Source organism: Trichosurus vulpecula, chromosome 4, assembly GCF_011100635.1.
Source record: "Trichosurus vulpecula isolate mTriVul1 chromosome 4, mTriVul1.pri, whole genome shotgun sequence".
In the NCBI taxonomy this organism is placed as follows: domain Eukaryota; kingdom Metazoa; phylum Chordata; class Mammalia; order Diprotodontia; family Phalangeridae; genus Trichosurus; species Trichosurus vulpecula.
In genome coordinates this window covers 260,834,590-260,850,078 of record NC_050576.1, presented here as the reverse complement: position 1 = coordinate 260,850,078, position 15,489 = coordinate 260,834,590, and the positions used below count along the sequence as shown (strand labels likewise).

The 15,489-nt window shown below is 39.4% G+C and overlaps 2 protein-coding genes across 3 annotated transcripts in view; one reads left to right on the top strand and one right to left on the bottom strand.

Annotated features, from left to right (window-relative positions):
- The window catches only part of GYG1 (glycogenin 1), a 42,687-nt gene extending 35,374 nt beyond the window's left edge, over positions 1–7,313 (top strand). Inside the window, exons 6-7 of the mRNA XM_036757856.1 lie at positions 2,800–3,019; positions 5,887–7,313. Coding sequence (XP_036613751.1) covers positions 2,800–3,019; positions 5,887–6,060 — 394 coding nt within the window. The 3' untranslated portion in view covers positions 6,061–7,313. The remainder of the gene's footprint in view (positions 1–2,799; positions 3,020–5,886) is intronic.
- A 5,295-nt stretch (positions 7,314–12,608) lies between these two features.
- Positions 12,609–15,489, bottom strand: part of HLTF (helicase like transcription factor) — a 33,629-nt gene continuing 30,748 nt past the window's right edge. For both annotated transcript variants that reach the window (XM_036757613.1, XM_036757614.1), the window contains one exon: positions 12,609–14,836. In XM_036757613.1, coding sequence (XP_036613508.1) covers positions 14,684–14,836 — 153 coding nt within the window. In that variant the 3' untranslated portion in view covers positions 12,609–14,683. The remainder of the gene's footprint in view (positions 14,837–15,489) is intronic.

Here is a 15,489-nt window from a genome sequence, read left to right as displayed (position 1 = left end):
TCTTATCTCTTGACATCAACATTTCTCCCCTTCCTCTTGCCTTAGCTGACAATGAAATAAAGGGTTTTGCTTTAACCCCAGCAATGCAAATTCTTCCAGTATGATTGTGGAGTTGGAATGTAAGTTTCTCCAAGTCAGAGAAGCTATCACTCTGCCTCTGTTTCAAAGGCAGCTGGGTAGCTCAGTGAATAACGCTCTGGGCCTGGAGTCAGGAAGAACTGAGTTCAAATTTGGCTTCAGACACTTACTAGCTGTGTGACCCTGGGCAAGTCACTTAACCTCTTCCTCTGTTTCCTCAGCTGTAAAACGAGGCTAATACTAGCATCTCCCAGGGTAGTCCCAACGATCAAATGAGATAATATTTGTAAAGCACAGTCCATAGTAGGTGCTTAACAAATGCTTCCTTCCATGCTTGCCTGGCACACAGTAGGTACTCATAAATGACAGATTACCATGTTCTGTAGGTTCGTAAGTTGTACACTAAAAAAAAAGATAACACCTTGTTGACTTTATTTATTAGATTTATAGCCTCTGAGTGTGTTTGGTTTTTAAGCAAGGGATACATTTTATTGGAATTTTAGCTCTCTTGTGTCTTATTCCCTGATCATTTTAAGATTAAGGCAAATGAATGGGGGAATCAGTATGATGTGAACTGTAGCTCTTGGCCAGGGCCACTATATGCCCTTCCCCACCCCCCTATCATCACCACCACCACCATCACCACCACCATCACCATCACCATCACCATCACCACCACCACCACCACCACCATCACCATCACCATCACCATCACACTACTACATACACATTTTTCTTTCTCCTACAAGCACCAGGACTTGCCTCATCATCCCTCTTAGGTATAATGACTTCATTACGTGAGCGTCTATTTTCTCATCTGTAAAGCGGGGATTTATAAATGTTCAGCAAGCATTTAGTAAGCACCTACTCTGTGCTAGACACTAGGCATACAAAGACAAAAACCAAACAGTCCCTGTCCTCAAGGAGCCTCCATTCTCTTGGGGACAAACAATAGAAACATAAATAAATAAATATAAAACATATGCAAAAGGAGTATATAATTTAGGGGTGGGGGAACCCAGAGGATACTAGAAACTTGGTGGGATCCAGGCAGGTTTCTTATAGGGGGAGGCACTTGAACTGAGCTTTGAAGGAAGCTAGGGATTCTAAGAGACTGAGAGGTAAAGGGGAGCATCCAGGCTTTGTTGGAGTCTAGAGTTGGTGTGAGGAAGGGACTTTATAAGACTTGGAGCACTCGTCAGGATTGTTTATTATTATCAACAGTCATAACTATCAAGGACACCCTCTCCTTTCCCTGTGGATACTTTGCTCCTCTTGAGGAGCATTTCTGCTAAGAAGAGACTCAGGGTTTTGATTTTTTTTCTTGCCCTGTTTAGCTTCCTTTTAGATGCTTTAAGGTGTTTTACTATTTGTAAGCTATGAGGAAATAAAAAAGGCCTTTAAAATAACAAACCGAAATGTTCTTCCCTATGGGCTTTACACACACACACACACACACACACACACACACACACACCCCTAAACAGAAGCAGAATCAAGGCCTTCCCTCTCCCTTGTACCTTCCCAGTTACATGGGTTCAAATTGCAATGCAAAGACCCACATGGGCAGCCACGGTGGGACAATAGGTGCTAATAGGTTCATTGGGCTAAGTAGGATTCATTTTCCTCTCTGAATAGGAATTGGTCAGTGCCCATTCTAAGAATCCTACTACATCAACCAGGAAGATCTCACCAAAAAACAAATAAACCACATGGGTCTCAGAGTTGAGAAATGCAAGATAACTTCATGTCTGGATTAGAGAAATACTTGTTTTCTGCAGAAACATCTCACACAGCAAACTAATGCAACATTCCCCATCCACCCCCTTTACTACATATCTATTGAGTTACTACTGCTACTACTACTACTATCACCACCACCACTACTAATACCAATACTAGCACTACCAATATTACTACTACTACTACCACCACCACTACTACTACTGCTTCTGCTACTACTACTACCACCATCACCACCACCACTACTACTAGCTTACTGGCTAGCTAGCTAGCATTTATAAAGTGCTCTAAGGTTTGCAAACCACTTTACAAATGTTCTCTCATTTTTTAATCCTTGTAACAACCCCGGGAGGTAGGTGCTATTTTATCCCCCTTTACAATTGAGGAAAGGCAAAAGAAGATGAATTAACTTGCCCTGGGTCACCTAGATAATGAAGTGTCTGAGGCTGGATTTGGTTTGGTCTTCCTGACTTCAGGCTCAGTGCTAGTACCTGTTTCAAATGAGTCGAATGACCACCTAGGTTTAGGGGTTTGGGCCACCCCTTCTAGACCAGAAGCCATTTATTTCTTTCCCTGGTTTTATGTTCCTTTCTGTCTCAGGCAGGCACCTCCCATCAGGGAGAGGCAGCCCTGTGGGAAGTGGTAGGAGTTGATGACAGCAGGGGTAGGGGTAGACAATTGAACACTTAGACTGTTCAGACTCGCTACCTCCCACATATATGAGGTACAAACCTACCTATACAAGAATTCCACTTGTTCTGGGATCTGATTACTCCAACTCCATGGTGATCTCACCTTCTGAAAAATAGGACCAGTAGGTGACCAGTGGTAGAAAAAAGATATCTTTAGTCCCAAAGTCACTGTCTTTGTTGGCTACTACAGCAGGAATTTCTATTGCAGACAAAGAGATAGTAAATACTGCAATTTTCCAGTCAGTCCTGGGAATGATGACTTCTAGTGTGTCTGTTCGTTTGTCAGGTTTGGGGCAAATGCAAAAGTCGTGCATTTCCTGGGACGAATCAAACCGTGGAACTATACCTATGACCCCAAAACGAAAAGCATCAGGAGTGACACCCATGACCCCACTGTGATCGACCCCCAGTTCCTCACCATGTGGTGGGACATCTTCTCTGCCAACATTCTGCCTTTACTCCAGCAGTTTGGAGTTGTTAAAGATACCTTCACAGCCTTTAACGCGGTAGGGTTTGTTTTCTCTTTCTTGAGTGACATAATGCACCTTCTGACCTGGTTTGAAGGTGGGAGGAGATAGGTGAAAAAGAAGCTAATCTAATTAAAGCCATCAACTTAGTATCTAAGAATTGAAGCCAAAAATGAATAATAAAATTTACAGCAAGGAGAGTCATTTGCTTATTGGGCCTGCACAGTATTGTATATGTGCTCAGGTACCTGTTGGGTTATGCAGAGGAAATTAAGGGAGTATACCTGGCCTTTGCTTTCAAACTTGTACCAGCATAACAAGGAAGGCAGGACAAGCATATGTGAGATCAAAAAGACAGAGGTGAAGCACCACACCTGGGAAATGTATTACTATAGACCTTGTTCTGTCTGTATGGCAGGAGATTATGTTTTATCCAAGAAAAATGAGTACATCTCATCAAATCCAGCTGGGCACAGTATAAGGGCATTGCCATGAGGAGGATTTTGAAGCAAATGGGGCCAGCCGGGGTTCATCTGGAAAGCTTTAATAGAGGTGGAGCATCTCTAGCAGAAAGAAAGAGGAGAGGGATGCATTTTGATAGAAGGAAAATAGAGGCCATACGGGTGGGGGCTCATTGAAACCTTGAAGAGAGACGTGCTGGAGAAGTAGGTATATCTACAAACCAGGGTGGAAGAAATTCACAGTAATAATAACCAATAATAACTTTATACTGACCAATGCTTTATTAAGAGACCTCAAGTGAGGTTGCGCTTTTTAAATGACACAGGCTCTATGTCCAAATAGGAAGTGTTCTAACCCTTTGCATGTTTTATAAATCACAAATATCCAAACATTCTTTGGTTAATAATTTTCCATCTGCATAAGAGGCTAGGATGTTTGCAGTGAGGTTGTTGCATGAAAATAATATGGCAGATGTCCCCTTGGTATTTTGGTAGCCACAATGTTGTCCAGCCATTAGGCAATAGCTATCAAAAGATCTGCTTAGAGAGAGAAGCAAGGCTACTACCCTACACTCAACTCCTCCTCTGACAAAGACAATGTTACATTCCCTCTAAGAGTCCTCCCTTAGGAAATTCAGGATGAAGATGGAGTAAAGTGTGAGATGATGGTGAGGAAGTGTAAGGAAGAACAGGGGAGATGGAAGGAAATGCGGTCAAGTGATCAGTCAGATTATCAGGCCATCTACCATCCTTATCTTCTGATGCCTGCCCTCCTTTTGGCCACCTTTTTTTTTTTTTTTTTTTTGCTCTGTTTCCCACCTACTGTTAGAAGAGTCACAGACAAAACTTCTGGCTGCCTTTGTGAAGGTTTGAAGAAAGGAGTTTGCAGCTAACCTCTCCAGGCCCCAGTCTTTTTAATCTGTTAAATGGAAAGATCAGACTAGATAACCTCTAAATTTGCTTCCAGCCTTGACATTCGTTCAGTGATTATGCACTTCTAGAAATGGGCTCTTATTGCCAAATAACACCATGGGTCCTACTTTTTTTTTTTAATTTTAATCAAAAGGTCAGTTTTAAAGAAGAAACGGTGGCAGCTCTATGGCTTTACAGGCAGAAATTATAGCCATCCCAACTAAAAGTTGTTAGGAGGGGCTTTGAAGGCAGATAAGAGCCAGGCATCATAAGAGGCCCAGAACCTCACTAACTCATCCTCCATTAAATAATTAATAAGAAATTAGAGAATATGTGTGAGAGTGAATTCAGGGGGTGGCAGCTGATCAGGGGCCTTTCCAGCTCTATATCCATGAGCCTACGAGTCTCAGCTGTAATAAAATGGTGCAAGAACCTATATCCCCAAGTATCAAAGGGAAGCTGAGTTGTATAGACCAAAATGAAATTTGGGGGGGGCGGGGGTTGGTGATTATTACTGTAGTGAAATGGTTCTCTCATGTTATCCTGTTAAGGACGGCGTCTGTATGTCACTCAGCACTTTGCTTTTTCTGTCCTAAGGTTGCTAGTATGTTCTCATTTCACAATGAAAGCGTTTTAAAATGAATTAAAAGAGAGATGCAGTATCTCCAAACAAGTATGATCTAGTCACAAAGAGCCTGCATTAGGAGTTGGGGAACGTGGGTCCAAACTCCAAGTCACTTCTCCAGATTCCATCTCTTTAATGGGAGGATTGGACCAGATGATCTCTGAAGTTCCCATTAGCTCTGTATTTGTAAATTGGAAGCCAGAGCCCTGCTGATACCTGCTGGAGAGACTGGGTTTCATAAAATAATAAAACAGGTTTGCTTTATAATTTACAGAGCCTTCTAGGATCTCTGGACCCCAAAGTAAGCTAAAGATGGGGAATTAGGGCACTTAAGAGATTAAGCAGACTGATAAAAATTAAGGGGCTTCTCTCTCTCCTGTGAGTTCAGTAAATGTTGGCTCCCAAACTCATAGAGCTTTCCTGTGTGGGGCAACTCTGCCGTCGGTCTTGTGTTAAAGCTGAATGTCTGCGGGGTCCTATAAGCTCTCCATCTTTCCAAACCCATGTGGATAGAGCTTAGAATGAGACGTGCTTTCCCTTATCCATCTTACCCTCTCTGATGAACTGTTTGCAGCTTTCGGGTTTGGCCTATACTCTGGCTTTCTCTTGTGGCTTCTGTAGAAAGGTATGCAGACCTTAAACCTAACCCTAATACCTGTGCCTTTCTGATGTTTTCACCGAGAACAGTGTTCATTTTGCTAGGAAAATCATATGACCTTTTAAATGTTGTTACCTGATTTATTTTTACATTTCCTTTTTGGTTTTTTTTTGGTTGTTTTGTTTTGTTTCTTTGCATGATAGTTCACCCCAGCTTCTCTTCCCCTTCCATTTACTGCATTCTTTAGAGACTTTTTTTAAATAGTAATTTCCAGCTCTCACAGAGGCCTTGATCATGTTTCTTCTTCTAGGAGGAAGTCACAGATGCAATCTCCCATCTGTCCATTGGGGACCTGAGCCCTCCACCCCAACCATTTGTATCCTCACATGAACGCAAGGAACGGTGGGAGCAAGGCCAGGCTGATTACATGGGAGCAGATTCCTTTGACAATATCAAGAGGAAATTGGACACTTACCTTCAGTAGAAAACACCTCCATTTTCTCTGTGCAAACATTGGCTACACAGGACTGGTTCTGGATAATTTAGCATCTAGAAGAGTGTTGAGTATGGTTGTTACAGTTGCTAGCAGCTTTGGCGAAAGCTCCACATTTGAAGGTTTATAGTACTAAAGGTGAAAACTGGATGAGTCAAGAAGTAAAAAGCTAATTTTCTGGTCAATTAATTGCTGAGTGACTCCTTGCCTGATCATTCAGAGAAAATTTTAGAAAACTTCTATTTAATGCCAATTACCAATAAATCTGATGAGAGGGAATGAAGCCATTGAGCTACTGGCCTCAGCTCCTGAAACCTGAAGAGCTGGGCTCCAATCAGCTCCACTTCATCTTCACGAAGATAAGTGGGAATGATGCTATTTGCCTCGCTGTCTTTGCCATAGTAGATAGATATTTCAGGATTGGTCAAAGACTGCCCTACTGGTCCCAGTTCTTCTTTCATGGAGAAGCAATGTAACACTGTTAAACTGAGTCACAAATTTAATAGCTACCACAAATGGTGAGACCCTTTTTACCTCTAAGAAACTGAAGATTTTTTTTTTACCAGTTTTCTTTGTACAGTAAGGTAGCATACTGGAAGGCAATTCTATGTTTGGAGAATGAGAGTGAGTTTTCTGAATGCTTACCTCCAGTGGCACTATGTACAAAAAATAAACACTTAACAGTGAGTTTTTGCTTGTCTATCTTGGTTCAGAACTAGTTTCCTTGAAGAAAATTTGCCTGACTTGCATTGGGAATTCTCATAATTTTTTTTTCATTTTATCAAGTAGTTTAAAATGAGATCAGCTCTTTTATGGCTACAAGAAGTCCCAAAGTTCATCCACTGTAAGGTACTGAGAGATTGCAATGTCTGTCAGTGGAGAGGAGGGGGTATCCACACCATTGAAATCTTGTACAGCTCCTTGGCATATTGAGATGTGATTGTATGTATATGTGTGTGCATAAAAATATATATGTGTGTATATATATGCATATACACATATGTATGCATATACATATATGTGTGTATATAATACGTGTGTGTGTATGTATGCATATGGAGAGAGAGAGTCAAGAGTCGTTTTGAAGAGCAAAATAATTTGAGGAAGTTCCAGAAGATACAACTCCTTTGCAAACACCTGGGGAAAAAAACAAAACCAAACAATTCTGATGACTACAGCGTCCTCCTTTGATAGTGTGATAAGACCTGGTAAGTAAATGCAAGATAATAAACTGTGAAAATACACCCTGACATCTCAGCTTTTGATTATATTCTGTGTGACACACTCTTTGAAAATGTAAAAGATACCAGCCCAACCACTGGGCTTCCTGATAATTAGAAGTTCAAATATTCAAACTGTGATCATTTACCTAGGACCCGTATATGTAATATAACAGTATTCCACAAAAAACCAACCTAGGCTGACATTCCGAATTAGCAACCTAAATGATGGAATGGAAGGTTTGCTCATTTAATTCCCAGATATTTCTAAGTTGGAAATGATGACTAGCCCCTGGCAGAAAAGGATCATGACTCTAAAGTGATCCTCAGAAGTTTGAAATGCCCCTAAAGTATCTATTTCCTGCTGTGAAAAGAGCCACACAGAACACTGAGGGAGGACAGTGGCCTTGAAAGGTCTAGGGATTCACTTGATCCAGAAGCTAAGCATACTATTAACAATATTAGCTAGTATATAGTGCACTGTTTTATAAAATTTTCTTCATATAACATTCCACTTGACCCTCACAACAACCTGAGTTATGTGATATTATTATCCGTTTTACAGAAGAGAGAGAAAACAGGTTGAGACGTGACTGGTCCAGGGATGCACAGCTAGTAAACGTCTGAGGCAGGATTTATAACTTGGGTTTTCCTAACACCAAAGTCCAGGGCTCTACCCTGCTGTCTGTTTAAGAGGTAGAAAGGCTCCATCTTGAATTGGTAATTAGATATGTATCTGTCTCTCAAAAGCCAGACTAAGCTAAATTCATAAAGGTTCTTGGCCAGAGATTGATGACATTTGGCAGGGAATAGGGTGATGGGGTGCCAAGACTACTCACGAAACTTAATCTCATCGCATCAATGTTGGGGTCTGTATTAGTCGGACAGAGTGCCCATAATGATGAAATTAGGGATCTTTTGAAAGCATGGAAATAAAGAGCCTAAAGGAAGAACTGAAAAGGCAGTTCTTCTCTTGAACTTGAGGTGAGAACTTAAGGATGTAGGCTCAGAATCCTAAAGACACTAAATGACTATAATTCAGTATTTCTGAAGATTAAATGAACTAGGCTTATCTAGAGAAGATAACAAAAGAATAGCTGGTATAAATGACCTTCAAGTATTTGTAGCATTATAACGTAGGGAGGGAGGATCAGCAGCCAGCCTTAATCTCCCCACTGAGAAGCTGTACAATAAAAAAAATTAAAAGTAACCATCAGAGAACAAGACAGTCAAGAGCTGTTTGCCACTGAAGTGGGTTAAGAATGGATATGTCCATCCTTAGAAGTCTTTAAAAGCAAAGACATTCTCACCAACTGGTTTTAGTTTCAATAAATGATCTTTTAAAGTTCACTGTAACCCATCTTTAAATGTAGTGATTATGGATTTCTCCCAACCTAAAATAGCAAAATAAACCTAAGTTTGATACATAACCAATGTCATCAAAGTGGGCAGCTAGGTGGCACAGTAAATAGAACGCTGGTCCTACAATCAGGAAGACACCTACCCGAGTTCAAATCTGGCTTCAGACACTTAACTAGCTGTGTGACCTTGGGCAAGTCACTTAACCCTGTTTGCCTAGGCTTCCTCATCCATAAAAATGAGCTGGAGAAGGAAATGGCAAACCACTCCAGGATCTTTGCCAAGAAAACCCTAAATGTCAATAAAACCTAACCATATTCTGATCTTAAATATAGCTTGTATTACTGGCACACTATTTAAGCACGCAATTGCAAATCACCATACAAATTGGTTACAAACATGGTGCTTGTCCCTCAAGGAGCATAATATATTTAAGGCAGACAATACCGATATGAACAGAAACCTTAAGGACCAACGTAAAACAATTTTTTTTAAAAAGGGATAGTAGTGACTAGAAGCTAGGGCAAGTTACTACCACTCTGCTAATTAATTAAAGGTAACTTTATGGAAGAGAGAATTCTAGAAGCTGTGTTGGAATGATGGGAGAGGGTATGTTCATTGCTACACTGATGCAAACCACTAGGTCTTTCTAGTTTTGCCAAAAATATTCTTGAATACCCCTGAATTTTTCAGGGTAAGTTAAGTATGTCTTTTTTGGATTTGTCTTTCCCTAAAGCTAGACTTGTCAGGATTCATCTCTCCTTTCTCTGAATTAAGGCTTTACTAAGCACCACATGCCAAGCACAGCACTAGATGCTGGGATACAAATACAACATAACAATCTCTACTCACAAATAATTTATATTATAATGGAGAAAACAAGTGTACATGTACATACATATACCTGTTTGTATGCATATATACATGTATATATATATACATATATGTATGTGTGTGTGTGTGTGTATATATATATATATATATGTACACACACAGAGGAAATAAAAATAAATACAAAGTAATTCACTGCAAGATAGATTGGGATGGAGGGCACTAACATTTGGGGAGAATCAAAAAAGGCCGTATGTAGAAAATGATTCTCATGCTGCATCTTGAAAAAGAGGAATTCTATGAGGTGGAAGTAAAAGACCAAATTCTAAACGTGAGAGCCAGCCAGTGCAAAGGCAGAGACAGAAGATAGTTTTCATATGTGAAGAATAGAGAATTAGGCTGGATCTGAGATAAATTATAATTTATTTTCATTAAGTCGCTCCACTGAAGGCCTAATCTGATACTTCTTTGTAATGTGGAGATGACTTTGGGCTCTCTAAATCCATGCCCAAAGAATGCAAATGCTGGCAGAATCCAATAAACTGGAAAGGCTTGGAGTACTAGCTTAGTGACAAGATTATAATGTCCCCTGCCCAAAGACCAGCCTAGTTAAGCATGGACGGAATCATTAGCAGCAAGCAAGTCAACTGTTTTTGCTTTGTTTTAATCACACCAATTGATTTGGACCATCTACTTACTCTAGGGTCTATGAACTATGATGGTAAGATGGTAAGAGTAGCCATTAACAATGCCAACAGACTTTTACTATTACTAAATAGCTTCCTTAGAATTCTAAAGTTAACTTGTCTGCAGTTTTTACTCTCCTACAAGAACACCAAAGAGTTATATTAGACTGTAATTAATAACAATGGCCTAAAGAGGGATATGTAGGGCCTACAACTGAGTGGCCAACTGCTGTGCTTTGCTAGTTCAGTCTGGTTTTTAATTTTCTCTTCTCTGGCCGTTATTTCCCACTAATGAGCGCACTTCGATTTCAGCTGTTTCCACCCTCCTCTGCTCTGGGCTAGCAAAAGTGATGACAGGATTCAGAACCACAAGGGGCCTCAAGGAACAAGCATCATCCTTGTTCAATCCCTTCATTCTATAAATGAGGAAACTTGAGGTCTCTGCCCAAGGCTGAACAGGCAAATACCAGAGTTGGATCAATGATGAAGATAAGAGATTTAGAAATGCCAAGGATAATGACCTGGAGCAAGTTTCGTTCTGGGGTGAAAAGGACAATAGAACCTTTGCTTTAATGAATTACAGCTTTCCCTTGATACGTTTTTTAGTAAGCAAAGGTAATTCCTTTTCTAAGATAGTTTGGTCTTAAATGCTGTAAACACATTTCTTTATATGGAAAGGGGTAGAGCATTAATAGAAGACATTATGAAATGCACGAATTGTAACAGTCAGCTTTGTTATCCTCAGCGTGTTTGTGAAATAAATGGCTCAGAATAGGGTTATAAAGTCATTCAACATTATTTATCAAGAACCTACTATGTGCCAGGAAGTATGCTAGACACAAGTCACACAAAGGCAAAAAATGAACAGGTATCTGCCTTTGAGGAGTGCATTCTTCCTGCCTTATCCTGGTCTAACAGTGTCTTAAGAGATACAATCTAGAGAACATCTGTTGCACACACCAATAAAGTGAGTTTGTAGGTCCATTTGTGAGAGGTCCAGAACATTCTTCTTCAAATAACACCACTTTCATATGAAATATTTACCTCTTTTGCTTTCAAAGTGCCATCAAGCACCAAACTTTAAAGAGGAAAATCGGATATTGAGGAATTAGCAAATTAGCTTTGCGGATTAGTTTTGAGAATATAAATGCCGGTCACTATGCTTAACATTGGGGATACAAAAAAAGGTAAAGCCAGTGCCTGTCTTCAAGGAACCTGCAGTCTAGTGGAAACATTTTTGTGATCAACATTACTCATATTCAACACACACCTTAGTTTCCAAGTCTATTAAAACTTCATTTTTAAGAATTAGACAAATTGACTAGGAAAATTTATGGACATATGAAATGTGTCCCCCCTCCCCACTCCATTACTCAAGAGCTTAGAACAGGGTTGGGGAACCTACAACCTTGAGATTTGTTCTATGAAGTTTGGATTCAGTCAAAGGGCTGCACTTGAGGACCTGGGGGATACACATGGCTTTGAGCAGGTTGCCCACACCCGGCCTAGAAGAATTTTTAATTATCTACTGATTTCTTTCACACAAATATCACTTGTTCTCCATTTAGCTTCATTCACAAACTCATCTTCTCTAATAAAGTCAGATGACGTCGAGTGCAAACTCCATTCTGGTTTCACTCATCAGCTCTACACAAAATTAAGAACCAAATCACAACATATTTCCTCCAAGCACATTAGGAAAAAAACAGGTAACTACCTCTACCTTTTGCCTTGACCTTTCTATTCATAAATGAAGTGATTTACCTTTATCTTTGAATGAATTAGATCTCAATCCCTCATGAACTAAATCCTGATCAGGAGAAATGAAATGGCTCACAAACTCCACCAGTATCAGTTCAGTGATACCCCTCATCAGCAGGGAGAGAGAGGATACCCAAGAATTCAGGCATTTTCCACCAATACTCTTTGGCCCTGTTCACTTCCCAGTTAGGTGTCAGCACCAAGGGTGATGGTGCTCGCTGATACATGGTGGCCAAGCCCACAGCTTACAGGGAGGAGCAGGCCTGGTAAACCTTTGTGGCCTGCCATTTCATTTCATCCTCCTAATGGTTCTATGCAATGGGCACATAGGTTGTCCTTATCTCAAGTAGAAGAAACTCAAGTGTGAAGCAGTGAATTGGGTAACTTGGACATACAGCTGTGGACCCTGGGTAGCCCTCGGTCTGGGTGTCCAAGAGCTACTTTCAGTGAGGGGCTCCATGGATCCCAGCCCAACTATACACACAGTCCAATAAGGTGACCTTACTCTCAGCTCACCACTCCATTTTTCCTACTCTCAGCTCACCACTCCATTTTTTTTACTCCATGTTGGTAGAAATTGAAGAAGCCTGTGATTTATAAAACAGGCCTTACCTTCCCTGAATGTGAGATTTAATGATAAGGTTGTTGGCATTAAAAAAATCACCACAAGAAGCTGCATGAGTGAAGAGGCCAATAGAATTAATTCTAACATTTTTATTGATTTTAAATGTAACACAGAAATCCAATCCAGACTACAAATGCATAGGGCATAGCATCTACCTTTTACAACAAAACTGTTCACAGTGAGCTTCTTCTGTATCGCAGAAACTCAAACTGGCTCATAACATAGCACTAACTTAAGTTAAAACTCCAGTATCTATCCCCAGATCTCAAAGTAGTTTGCATATTTTAACAATACATTAAGGAAATACTTGTACTTTTGAAAGAACTCACCAAAATAAATATTGAAAATGAGGGAAAAGAAACTCAGCAAATGTTTGGGAAAGGAGAAAAGGGAGTCCTTAACTTTACAATAACTCGGAAGGTGAATGAGTTGTACAAGTCAATCTGATTTTGTTCTGTAGGAAAATACAGGTTCTGAGCTGTTTCTAACTGCCCAAAGCTCCCACAGCCAAAGATCAGGAGAGCTTTCCCCCAGTCTGCTCCTTAAGCAGCTCCTGAAGGTTGTGGGAACAGCCCCCAACTCCCATTCCCCGACCCAGGGAGACATATCACAAAGCTCCTATTTTCATCTGATGTGTATCAATTGCTGTTAACAATGGTAGAAGAAACTACGTAGGATAATGCAAGCTTAGCTGCCAGCATAGCTGACGTGGGTCAATTCTAAATTTAGGCTTTAGGGAAGATTTATTTCTAACCTTGAAACATATATGCCACAACTTTAAACTGCCTGTAATCTTCCTTGCTTTTCAGTCAGGTGACACCAAATACTATAAGTAAAATCTAAGGTGCTTTTTACATCTGTACCAAAAATGAATCTTTTCTCATCACGGTTATTAATGCATCTTCTCATTATAAAAAAACAAAAACAAAAAAGTACATTTTCTAAACTATTTCCATATGGAAGTAACACTATCTAAACCTGATCACTGAATTTATATATATATATTTTAAAATAGCACTCAGAGGACCCTCTGGAATTCTGTGACAACCATTAATAGTTTTCTCATTAACATAAAGTAACAAAGATGATTGGGTTTTCTATGGGCATGTGAGAATGAATTCTTAAAATTTCCAAAAATTCTGATGTTATGAACATGCACAAGAGATTTATTAGGAATCAGGACCAAGATGTAATAGAATCACAGAACCTTAGAGGTGAATGGACCTTAGAAATTCAGGTCATCTAGTTCCATCATCCACCGAAACATATTGCAATTTTACATCTTCAGAATTAGACTTCAGAATTAGAAAAGTTTACAAAGTTATTTTTCAAAAAAGCTTCATGAGTGAAAACTATCTACTTACAGAAATGTCTATTTTTAGCATTTCCATAATTTAAATTGAAAAGTCAAATAAGGTGGAATGATTTATTTATTTCCCTGTATGTATGACCTAAGTACCAAGATACATTTTAAACACTTTATATAGTGCTACTTGACTATAAAGGGGAATGTACTGCTATAACACAGTTTCTAAATTTTTTTTCTTTAACTACATAAAATTAAGTTGACCCAACACTTTGGACTCTCATACAATTTGGTTCTGGATGCAAGGACTGTATCAGAATAAAGTACCAATGAATCAATTCACTACACATTCTGTGTATATTTCAATCTTGGAAATTAAATTTAGGGAGATTGTTTGAAGCTATTTCATCAAAAAAACATAAAGAGGAGACTGGAGTGAACAACCATAAGAGGTCAACATAGAAAACAACTTATTTGCTCAAGAAGTGTAAAAGGCCCAACATTCTGTCAAAAGTGAAAAGGCTGTGTACCTGGTGGGAATTAGTTTAAGAATATTTAGGACTGGTATTATGAAAGCAGAATACTAAAGTAATCCTCTCCCATAAAATTATTTTAGGTCACTGTACACAGTAGTACTTATTGCTATTTGAACTATCATTAAGAACAAGTTCAGATTCAGAAGAGATAACATGTCAATTATCTTGTCACTAATAAAGACGTTCTGTACCTTTTTAAGAAAGACACAAATTGCAGGCTCCAAATTACCTCTTCCAAAGGTAAATATGTATTTGACCAGTTAAACTCACCCGGCCTAAAACCATACAAATTACAAATCAATTAACGTTTTTATTTCATTAATTTTGGCTTGTTTCATCTCACTAGCATTAGGCTTTTTGGTTCCAAAGGCTCCTGCAGCAAGTTCCCTCTTTTTGTTCTGTATTTTCAGCATATTTTCTTCCACAGAGTCCTTCACAATGAACTTAAAAAATAAAAACAAACAAGGATTTTTAAAACCACACTTATTAGATGCCCTAACATAAAAACAAAATATTTCAGATTCTCTGTAAAATGTTCCACTGTTTCATCAAGTGGGTGACTCTAAGGCAAATATGCAACCCAAATCTGAAGTATTCCAAGTCCATTTGATGAACAATGAAATCATTTCTCAAAAATTGGGGTAACATTTTCTACTGCAGAAAATTTATTGTGATTTTTCATAAATATTTCACAGCTTCATGCTACACATCATAAATGCAAAGAAAGCAGCATGGTATGGGTAAAGAACTGACTCTGGAGTCAGAAGACAAGTAAATCCTGTTTCTGACCCAATAGCTGTGTGGCTTTAAGCAAATAATTTCTACTCATGGACCTCATTCCCCAGGTGCAAAATAAGGGAGGGGAGCCAAGAGGGAACTAGATGGGGGGAGGGGGGTGCGCCAGACTGACTAGGTGGCCTGTAAAGCTTCCTTCTAGCTCTAGATCTGTGATCCTATAATCACATGGAACTATCACAGCAACTGGAGAAATTGGGATTGGTATACTCCCCGCTATTTATGGCATCATAATTAGGAAGTTGAGAATTCTTTATACTACTACTCAAATATGATTCTCTTACTATAAGTATTTGGCAGA